The sequence below is a fragment of the Thermobia domestica genome, chromosome 9 (assembly GCF_964235325.1).
Source record: "Thermobia domestica chromosome 9, izTheDome1.hap1.1, whole genome shotgun sequence".
In the NCBI taxonomy this organism is placed as follows: Eukaryota; Metazoa; Arthropoda; class Insecta; order Zygentoma; family Lepismatidae; genus Thermobia; species Thermobia domestica.
Window position 1 is genome coordinate 59,951,885 of NC_137462.1, and position 12,072 is coordinate 59,963,956.

At 34.7% G+C, this 12,072-nt stretch overlaps 1 protein-coding gene across 1 annotated transcript in view; it reads left to right on the plus strand.

Annotated features, from left to right (window-relative positions):
- The window catches only part of LOC145694683 (beta-glucuronidase-like), a 47,786-nt gene that overhangs the window by 12,048 nt on the left and 23,666 nt on the right, over positions 1-12,072 (plus strand). Inside the window, exons 4-8 of the mRNA XM_081771189.1 lie at positions 2,006-2,181; positions 4,488-4,633; positions 9,779-9,981; positions 10,161-10,301; positions 10,787-10,959. Coding sequence (XP_081627315.1) covers positions 2,006-2,181; positions 4,488-4,633; positions 9,779-9,981; positions 10,161-10,301; positions 10,787-10,959 — 839 coding nt within the window. The remainder of the gene's footprint in view (positions 1-2,005; positions 2,182-4,487; positions 4,634-9,778; positions 9,982-10,160; positions 10,302-10,786; positions 10,960-12,072) is intronic.

A 12,072-nucleotide genomic window follows, 5' to 3' on the forward strand; every position in this document is an offset into this window, starting at 1 on the left:
AAGTGGTGCGTCTTCAAGTGTTTCGTTACCATCCTTAAACTTGTTAAACCACCGCTGCACTGTCCGCGTATTCAAGACACCCTCACCAAAGGCCTGGTATATCTTCCGTCCTGCTGCAGCGGCGTTTGACCTCAGTTTGAATTCGTACAGCATACAGTCCCTTATGACGCTCTTTGGAGGTCCCATGTTCACTTTGGCCTTACGCAAGTTCACGATGTAACTGAAGTACCACAACCAGGTAGTATGTTGGATGTACCCACGCGAACAACTGACCTTCGCCTTATCTCCATTCGTATTCAACTCACGGTGGGAGGGCCAATTGAACAAAGACCTCCACAAAAAGCGACAGAATTTTCTTGGTTACCTTTATAAATTTATAACTCCTGAATAATTATGTTGTTAAGCCTTTTGCTTCAGGAGTTACGGGTGGTCAGAGTAGTAAATCAATTCATTGGGTGTAAGAATAAAAAAGTAATAAAAACTGTTTAAATAGCAATTAAAAGTCAGTCTTGTGAAATATCAAAATCAAATGAAGAACGATTTTTTACGAGTATATGTATTTCATTTGTCTTTCTCTCTTACTCTCTCTCTCTCTCTCTCTCTCTCTCTCTGAGTGTGTGTGTGTGTGTCAAATCATTACACTGAAAAATAACTACAAAGGCTATCAGAGGTTGAATGCATTAGTATCACTGAATTAAGTTAGATGTCACATCTCGGATGAAAAACTACCAGAACTCAAATTTTGAGATAATAGCGTTTCAAAGTTTAAACGCGATATTAAAAACCATATCGGCAAGAAGGACAGAATTCAAATATAGCCTCTAAATATTGAGAAAGACTTTGGGTGACCTCAAGTAATAAAAATAGGCCATTTAATTATTATATTTTAAAGAAATGCATTTTACTTTTCCATTTTTTAGTTGTATCGTAATTGATATGTTACTTTACAAGAAATCTGCACGAGTGATCCTCTGAAATTTGTGACGCAGAATATGAGAAATGTACTGAATCCAAAAATTGAGTTTGTTGAATTTTCTTGAATTGTCTGTGTTTAAAACTACTCTATTATTTTTAAGTATTGGAAGACGAATAAATATGAAATCTTATATTTGAAATCTTCCAGGTATACAGTACTATCTTGATTAAACAGTAATGTCATATTGGGAATCCAACAAGTTAATATTTAAAAAAAATGAAATGAAATGAAATCTTTAAGTTTTACGTCCCACAGTTATGCCGGTTAGGCTAAAGGAGACGGTGATGATGAGAGATGAATGAAATGGTGGAATGAAGAAAGTGGGAAGAAACAGGAGAATCCCGAAAAACCCACGAGCACGGTATTTGTCCACCACAAAGTCCACACGGTGCGAGCTGGGATCGAACCAGGGACCCCAAGCACCGGAGGTGAACGCTCTACCACTTAGCCACCGTGCCCCCAAGTTAATATTCAGGTTCAAGTAGTGAACATCATAAAATATTGCACCAATGCTGTGCAGCTTATGTGATTTCGGGTCCTTACGGGCATAGGCGTAACTAGAGGGAACAGGGTGGTAAGACCCCCTAGAGCACTGTTTTCCCCAGAGATATAAACAGGAATTTATTTCGGAGGGAGTCTAAATTCAAAGATGATACAATATATTAAAGTTTGTAAAATTAGACTAAATTTACTGAAAGTCATGATTTCTGTACATTTTTACCTCCCTCCAGCTTATCGTTGAACCACAAGCTGAAACTGAAGGCTCTCTCCATTTTCAGAAGTAAAAAGTCATGCTAATTATGCCCTACCAAACCTGACTTTGTAAGTGATAGCCTAAGACAGACGATTCGCACAAAACTCACGAGCCCTTTAACTCGGGACATCCTAATATATCAAATACCTACCATATATACATACTTACCATGTATATATCATGTCGGGTGAGTTTGTCCCGTTGTGTTGTTTCTATTCAGGGAAAGAAAAGACTACCAATAAAGGAAAATTAAAAATATTTGTTTTTCTATGCAGTGGATAAATGGTGCAGAGGTAACCAGACACAGTGGAGGACACTTACCATTCCAGGCGGAAGTAACAGATTACCTGTTGTTTGGACAGAGAAATAGGGTTACGGTAGCAGTTAATAATACATTAACACAGCAAACTGTACCACAAGGAACAATACAAATTATGAATGATCCAAGCAAGTATGTTAAGAGTTTTAACAAAACAGATAAGTATACAGTATTTGTCTTTGATATAATTCACTCATACTCAAAATGTATTACAATATTCAGAGAGCATTTACTTGGTACGTGTTAAAAATTCTATTGGAAAGGTTTAATGTTACCTATACTAGATATTGTACTTGTGTTGCCAATTTGGGGGAAAAGTCGCTAAATCTAGGGGGATTCAACTTCCAGGATAGCGACAAAAAAAAAATTTTCTGATTAGCGACTTTTTTGGTGATTTTTGAATGACAATTTGGCGACTTAGTTACAAATCTAGCGACTTTTATGCTGCGAAACTAGTTCTGTAGACAAGTAAGCCTATTAGCTCGAATAGTTCAGATATATGTTTATTTCCCTTTTGCCTATTTGAATCAGCGCAAGTGTTGAGGAACTGGCAAAGTACGTAGCATTTATATTCTTTGATTGCCCTCTAACGGGGACCAACTCCAAACTTTAATAACTTTTAGTTTGCAGAGCTTCTGTTTAGAGGTACAAATAATGTATTACCGATAACAAGCTGATTATCTGTAGAAACTTCAGTAAAAGGGGATAGGAAATAAGTTTTTTTTTCTGTGTAGACTTTTACTTTTGTTCATTTTTCTAAACTCATTTTTGATTTCGTTGAAGTGAAATTAATCATAAAGTAATATATATATAGAGTACTAAAAGTGAAATTGTTATTTGTTATATATGAATGATTTACGTTTTTACGTATACGCTTTTCTAGTGTAGATATATTATGTCTTCAACTAATCACATATCTGATATATATGATCACACACTTGATGAGAGAGAACGAGAGAAAGAAAGATAATTTCAGGAATATTTTTTTTAGCGACTTTTCACCCAAAATTGGAGTCATTTCATCTCCCATTTAGCTACTTTTTGTATGAACTTGTTGGCAACTCTGTTCATCACTATAGTTTCAAATCTGCAAATTGAGCGCATGGTAGCTACATCTGTTGCCATCAGGCAGTGCAGAAAGTGATTGTTTACCATTACATATAAACTGTCATGTTTTACTATCATAAATAGCACATGAAGATATTTTAGCGCTAGTTACTGTTAGATTCGGAAAAAGTTAAATCACCTTTAGAAAATGAATTTTTGAATGGCGATTGTGTTGGATATTTGATCTGTATATTAACATATTCATTTGTTTTGTTCGAGATTTTTTTTTTTAACGTTACTCAAATCAGCCGAGTACACACAGCGTATCAAAAACCCTAGACATAAAACGATTAATGACATTTGATAGATCACATATGTAAATTAATACTATTATCTGTTTATATAATCCATGTTAGTAAGATTCTTGTTATTAAAGATGTAATTGAAGATAAATTATATCAATTACAATTAGGGTTGCCACCTTTCAAAAGTTAAAGGGACACTTTATGTAGCTGAAAGGAGAAATGTATCCTACAAGCGTCCTTTTTTCTACAATGATGTAATATACGTTTTGTTTCTTAGTGAAAATTAATAAAAATTATCTAACTGATAAAAAAGTCACACAATTTAAGTCATATAGGACCTATATAGTATAAGTTATAACAAAAATAATTCCAATTTAAGTGAATGGATTCATGTAAAATCGGTCTATCGCTCGAACTATCTAAGATGTAAAATCGATCGATATTTGGTAAATTGTGTTAGGTTAAGTTAAGAAAAATTGGGAAACTCATACTGCATGTTTCCTATACAAAGCCTCTTGTTTCGTAAAAATAGTCCGTACAATAAATTTGGTATCAATAAAATTTTAAATAATGTACCTCAATTAAGGATAATATGTAGGTACAAATCAAATTGACTTTTACACAGGCAAGGAGAATCAAGGAATCATATATTAGAAAAAAATCAATCAAATTAGAATATTATAATCCTAATTTATTCCACTGAAAAAAATAAATAAACAAAATACTTATCCACGGACGTCAAAATATTAAGAATCAATATATCTTAAATATTTAACGCTCTTCCTCATGAATTATATTTCCCTTTTATCAGATTAAATTCAAATAAGTAAATATTTCACAAGTGCAAAGAGAGGGCGTAACCCTGTAATGGCTGGGAGTGAAACATCACTTCCCCAAAATTGGCACTCTAAAAATGATGAATAAAGATATCTATTTTATACCTTTACTCCCTTGCCTTAAAAAATCACAAGCAAGCATGTCCTGTGATTTCAACCAAATCGAACGGTGAAATCTATTTTTAAATATTGTAATGTTGCTCCTGTAGTAGGCCTATATTGTATATTAATTTATTTCTGAATACTGCAGGTACCCTCGTGGATATATAATTCAGAGCTTCAACTTTGATTTTTTCAATTACGCTGGCATCCATAGACCCGTTTATCTATATACAACACCAGAAGTATATATTGATGATATCACAATTGTAACAGATATAATTGATAACACAACAGGTATGTTATAGCTTTTTTTTTTAAATATTTAATTGTATTGTTTCTATAACTCAAAATTTCCTAATACAGTACGCTACAGATCATTGGATAAAAAAAATTGAACCATTTAACAGGGAAGATGATGTATCCAATTGTGCCAGTATTTAATTAATCTGAACTTGCAATATCTAGTTTAATGGCTAATGTTATCTATAAGTCCAGTGGTGTTGTATCACTTTAAATACGAGTAAAGTGCGCTTTATTTGCTTTGTAATATAGGTAGCCACTAGAACTTCCATATTTCTAGACTAAAAAAGGACTAGGACACTGTATGAAACTTATGGTATATTCATTAGGTAGTTATACAGTTGCTTTTTGTTAAAATATCAAAAGTGATAATAGGTCAACACTAACAAAATTGGATGACAGAAACTAGATTATTCTTATTAGTTGAGTATCGAGGACTATTAAAAATGTCTTTTTATTTTAACGTCCCACGTTATCCGAGACCGAGGCTAAAGGAGACAGTGAAGATGAGATAGATGATAATGACGGAATAATACAGGGTAAGCATAGGAACAGTCCCAGGTTTCTAATTAGTGTAAATTTAATATGCGAAAGAACATTTTGCTGAAATTTTGAACAGTGATACATAAACTCAAAAAGTTTTTGTAGCAATAATTGAAATCACAAACACTCGGTAATCTAGCTCCTACCACACGTTGTGAAGCATATCCGGTGTGATGGAGTTGACAGCATCACTGATGCATTCTTGGAGATCGTTCAGAGTTGAGGGTAGTGGAGATGCATACACTTTGTCCTTCACAAATCCCCACAGAAAGAAGTCACAAACAGTAAGGTAAGGTGATATTGGGGGCCACTTGCAAAGAACTTGATCATTGACTCCAGAGCGCCCTATCCACCGGTTTGGGAGGTTCTCGTTTAGAAACCTGCGTACAGCACGATGCCAGTGTGGTGGCGCTCCATCTTGTAGAACGAAGTCGTTTATCTCTGCATTACTAAGTTGCTGAATCAACCAGTTACGTAGCAATGCTAAGTAACTTTCACCTGTAATTGTTTGTTCCTGAAAGAAAAACGGACAGTGCACCCGATGCTCTGATACTGCGCAAAACACATTGATTTTCGGTGAATCACGTTCCACATTTACAGTTGCATGAGGGTCCTGGGTTCCCCATATCCTTACATTGTGTCTATTCACCTTTCTACTTAAGTGAAATGTCGCCTCATCGCTGAAAATGATCTTCGTCAGAAAGTTTTCGTCGTCCTCCATGAAATTTTGCATAGTCTCACAGAACTCATGGCGCTTTACCTTGTCTTGTGGGTATAACTTCTGAACCAACTGCAGTGGGTACGGGTAACACCGCAAACGCTTGCGAAAAATCTTGCTTACTGTTGTTTGTGGCATCTGGAACTCTCTGCTAGCTTTACGTATAGACTTCTGTGGGCTGTGTACGAAGGCTGCTCTTACGCGCTCCACAGTTTCCTCGGAGACTGGACGTCGCCCTGAATGTCCTTTTCTTTGATCACAAATGCACCCCGTCTCAATAAACGTTCTATGCCACTTCACAATGATTTGTGTGTGGGTGGATCAGCATTAAATTGTCGTTTGAAATCACGCTGCACTCTCACAAAACTGCTTGTTTTTGCAAATTGTAAAAAGCCCCAGCTTCGTGCTGTGGGGTGAACGCCATTTTCGATGTTACTGCCCTCTAGCTGCCCTAATCAGAACTAGGATGCTGAAAAATAGATGGGAAAATACTTTGAGTTTACTGAGCTCTGTACAAAATTTCATGTAAATATTCAATTAAATGTTAATTATATGGCACTTTAAAATCAGGTACTGTTTTTGTGCTCACGCTGTATAAGTGGGAGAAAAAGAGAGAATTCTGAGAAAATTCACGCAAATGGTGTTTGTCGACCAGAAAGCCACTTTCATTATTCCGTCATTCACTATGACGACACGCTGTTCTATCGTAAAACACTTCATTCCTACTCGTACAGAAAACGTATGAAAATCACGCGCTATTTGGAGTTCCGTGACTACTAACCACAAAGATAAAAAATAAACATCGTGTAACGTTCAGTGCTGTCAATTTACCAGAACAGAAACGGTGGCCATTTCAAAAGTTGCGTTCTTTATGAGACACCCTATATTATGCAATGGACTTTACCTTTAAGGGAGTATATAATTTACGTAATACAATACCGCAGTAAACAAAAGACATATACTCGCACGTAAATTAAGTCACACTTGCCAGGAAAACACCACATACTTAAGTACAACACCACATGCATTCAATTAATACACAAAACTACATACACAAGTAAAAATCTTAATTATCTGATTTTCACTTAAAGAAATTCATGATCTTCTTTCGTTTGATTTGATTTGATTGCACGATCAACAAAATTTTCAATTTTATTCATTGCGTGAAATAAGTTATTAATAACTTTTCGTTGTCATTCTTTAAAATTCTCAATCATTTCGAAAGATTCAAATGAGGTTGACACAAAGTGTTTCTTTTACTTCATCGCCGATTTTATCCTCTTTTTCATCATCATAAATTAGATTTCGTTCATGTGTCGCTGTTCTTTAAGTCTGCCTTTGGATGACCGAAAACCAGTTGAAACTACATTATTCTATTTGGAATAAGACCTTTTGTACTGTATTACTTCCAGTTATGCGAACAGGAGGCTCAAAAGTTCGAGTTACTCCTAATGTTTACTGTTGTTTTTACTACAGCTTTCAAGTAGAATGAAATTTTATTCGAACTATCCAAGTTCGAGTTAACGAGAGTCCGCTATAGTTTAATCTTTTACATCTTTTTATGTTTTGTGCATATTTTTAGACTTATTAATCATGTCGTGCATAAAGTATTGGAAATTTTAGGGAAGAGTTATGTCCATCCTTCTTTTTGGCGATGGGCGTAGGAACAAAAACGGTACAAAATACCGAAAAGTTTTTTTAATCGATTCATCATCTCAACAATACTTTCATCTACTGAACCACTCATAGCTTCAATTACCAGTAATGATGTCGATGCTCTCCGTAATCACCATGATACAACTGAAGCAGATACTATATACTGTTATAGTATCTAACAATCAAATTCGGCAGGTACCAGCGGCGTCATCGGCAATAGACAGGTAAATACTGTCCTAGCACTGTTCTATATTGCTATTCTCACTACGGTTTTTTTTTCTATCGAATCTTGCCAAAATACTGATATTCATAAAGCCAAACAAAAATATTACCAAAATTGGCTCCTATCTACCAATTTTATAATTATAACTGTTCGATCAATGATATTTCTTATGTTCTCAGATAGGCTACTGCAGAAAATTAGGAACGTAATAGAATTAGTAGTAGGCCTCAAATATACCAGCTTAGAGCTTCATTAGTTATAATGTGGAAATTGCCACAATTTATTGGCATTTTGTAACTTTTCCCTGTTTTTTTATGGCCCGAATTACTGTCGATGCATTACTTAACTACATTGAACCTGGTTCTTGGATCATTAAATATAACGTAAAAATAGAGGTACTTGTATTAATAGACGAAATACTATTATGTTAGTATGTGAAGCAATCGTGAAATAGGGATGTTTGGTGCTTGTTCATTTTGAGTTCAATGTTTCTTTTCAGCAACGAGGCTATGTGAGACGGAATTCTCTCAATCCTCATATATTGCCTCAGGTATACAGGGTGCGGAAAAAGTCCCGGAACGGTCCAATATCTCGCGAAGTATAAAAATCATCAAAACAAAAATAACACGTGTTAAATAGTTCTGAAAAAGCTATCCAATGATACCAAACGCAACTCCCTATCTCCACCCCCTTCGGTGATACGGGGGGTAACTTTAAAATTTTAAATAGGAACCCCTATTTTTTATTGCATATTTGAATTCTCCAGAAAAAGTGACAGAGATTTGACCCAAAATTGAAAACAGTGTCTTCGCAGATGGCACTTAAATTGACACACAATAAAAGGTAATGCAGCAAAAGATTATGAAAATGCGTACTGTAAGTCCCGTGCTCTCTGGCCATACGGTTAGTGTACTGGACTACGGGTTCGGAGTTCGGTCCCCGTTCAAGGCAATCTTTCTTCTCTTTTATTTCCCCAAATAAATTCTGCATGTTTTAACTTCAATTAGTACTTTTTTGAAGTTACATAGAATACAAATTTCGATAATTGTTTTGCAAATAGCTTTATGAAATTGTTCTTAGTAATAGGGTTACTTACAACAAAAATAAACCGTTTTTGTCGCCATTTGTATTTTCTTGCAAATTAATAAATATGGACCAATATATATATTTTTTTTATCGAAGTTAAAATGTATGAATTCATTATTTGGGTGTAAAAAATCACATAAAAATGCTACTCTGCGCAGGAATCGAACTCACGATGTCTGATTCCACAGTTCCATACGCTATGGCCACAGAGTACGATACTGAGATGTCGCATTTTCATAACGTTTTGCGTTTCTTTCTTTCTTTCTCTCTCTCTCTCTCTCTTTATTTATTTATTTATTTTGTGTGTGTGTCGATTCAAGTGCGATCCGTGAGGGCACTGTTTTCAATTTTGGGTCAAATCACTGTCATTTTTTCTAGAGAATTTAAATATGCAATAAAATATTGGGGATTCCATTTAAAATTTTAAAGTTAACCCCCGTATCCCCGAAGGGGATGGGGATAGGGGTTGTGTTTCGTATCATTGGATAGCTTTTTCAAAACTATTTAACACGTGTTATTTTTGTTTTGCTGATCTTTATACTTCGCGAGATATTGGACCGTTCCGGGACTTTTTCCGCACCCTGTATATCAGTTTTGATGATAAACCAGATCTGATAAATCTGTAGTGAAAGTACTTTGGCAAATACTACTAAAATTGAGTACTTGAAATCGGGGCTGTGGCAAAATGCATCATATTCATAATATAAACAAATTAGATCCTATATCCATCCGGAAGAAATGTCAATTTTTTACTGGTGAAACATTCCAAATCGGTTAAGATTTACGGAGTTTACCGAGAACAAATATATACTCACAAGTCCACAAATTCAATAGCTTTTGTATCTCTATGTAACATCTACAGCACTACAAGGTTATTTTCCCAAACATTTAATTCTCTATCTCTTTCTTACAGGAGTAATACAATATAGCGTTACATACAGTGGTGAGTATAATTCTGTGTTACAAACTCCAGTCATCAATGTAACTGTTATTGATAAGGACGGCAACGAAGTAGGAAGAGCTACGGATTTTGCAGGGATTATTGAGATTGAAAACGCGGAGCTGTGGTGGCCATATCTAATGCGTCCCAACCCAGCGTACCTGTACACTTTAGAGGTAATAATATCAATATTTTTGGTCAACATTCAGTATTCCTAATGTAGATTATACTAAAACATATAACATGAACATTAAAATAATGGGGACTAAATCTTGTTAAGAGATGCTTAAAATTGATCATTTCTTTGAAAAATAATAATAATAATAAAGTAATAAATAAGTATATTTCTTTACAGGTGTCTATAGATGCAGATGGTGTGAGAGACACTTACCGACTTCCTGTAGGAATTAGAACTGTCAAATGGACAAATACTACATTTTATATTAATAACGAACCTTTCTATTTTAGAGGATTTGGAAGACACGAAGATTATGACGTGAGTTTCATTTTGCAATTTTTTAGTATTACACAAAACTGAAAACTGAAACATGTGGTACAGATTAAAATTCAGGGTGATAGTATTAGAAAATGTACTGTACTTAGAAAAACTATTACTTCACAAAGGAAGAGTAAATATCTTTGCTAAAATAATTTATAAACTTTACAAAATAGAGTGAAATATTTTTCCTCAAAAATAAGTGTACGTGAAATGAAAAGTGTTTTATACGTAGACGGATACAGTAAAATGTGTGTTGTCATTGAAATTATTTCAGAAAATTCTATAGGCCTATATACTAGGAATGGTTTTCTAGGTTTCAATGTATTAATTAATATCTGCAGTTTTAATAATAAACACCCTCTTAACTTGTCACAAAACGAATATTACAGATTTTCAAACTATTTTAGTTATTTTCAATAAAATATATTTAGAAAACTTTATTTAAATTGCAAGTTTATAAATTTAACGATATTAATATCTAGATTCGAGGACGAGGACTGGACTATCCTCTGGTAGTGAAAGACTACAACTTAATCAAGTGGGTTGGAGCCAATTCATACCGAACTTCCCACTACCCTTATGCTGAAGAAATACTCGACTTTGCTGATCGGGAAGGCATTGTTATCATAGATGAGTGCCCCGCTGTAGGAGTAGAGTAAGTATTTTAGATAACATTGTGTAGTTAAATTATAATGGTGGTATTGTTGGAGACATGAAACAAGCTGAAATTGGAAGGAAGCTCATTTATAAAACACTAAAGCTGCAATGGCCCTTCTTCATAAGGGGAGAATATTTATGGAAAATATTTTAACTCCTCTCCCCATAGGATACGCATTTCAAAATGTGTATAGTGAGAACAATCCGTAATGTCATCTTCTTCTCAACCTAGGGCTGTTCCGATAATCGGGTAATCGATAACAATTTGATAAATTTCAAAACTGTTTCGTCGATAAAGAATTTTAATTTTATCGAATTATACAACCTTCGAGACTCTCAAAATGTTCGAGGTACTCAAAGTGTTCGAGACTCTCGAAATATTCGAGACACTTGAAGTGCTCCGGACTCTCGAAATGTTCGATGATACCCGAAGTTTCGAGAATACCAGAAATTTTGTTAATATTCGAAGTTTGCAGTATACCCGAAATGTCTGTAATATAAAATCTTCAAGATTACTCGAAATGTTGATAATACTAGAACTTTCAAATACCCGAAAATTCGATAATATTCGAACTTTCGATAATACCCGAAACTTCAATAATTTCAAATACTCGAACGGTTTCGAGTAACCGAAGACAACTCGATAAATTTTCACTCCCGAAATTCGATAGGTTCTCAGCCTTATGGAACACCCCTATCTCAATCTATTCTTGTCACTCTTTATCCCGATATAGGCTGAACTTGCACTTAATAGGCATTGGGGTTGTCACTATTCGTCTCAGCAACCCCAGGAACTATGCATTCGGCACTATATCACCAGATTACAATTATTTTTACACTCTACACTCTGCCTACCTCCTTCATCCCTTCTTAGCCCCAATGACGAAAATTATTAATGAAATAAAAGATTATTGGGAGGCCTAATGATGATAATCATGTTCATATGGTATGGCTGTTTAAATGGTTCATTAGGTATTGAGTGATGAGGTAACATACATACTTACATTCGATTTTATATAAATTTTATGAAAACCTCCACACTCATACAACACATGACATTGAGTGTCCCAGGTTTAAATGGGTAGTGCATAATCTGCTGGTTAAAAATTTG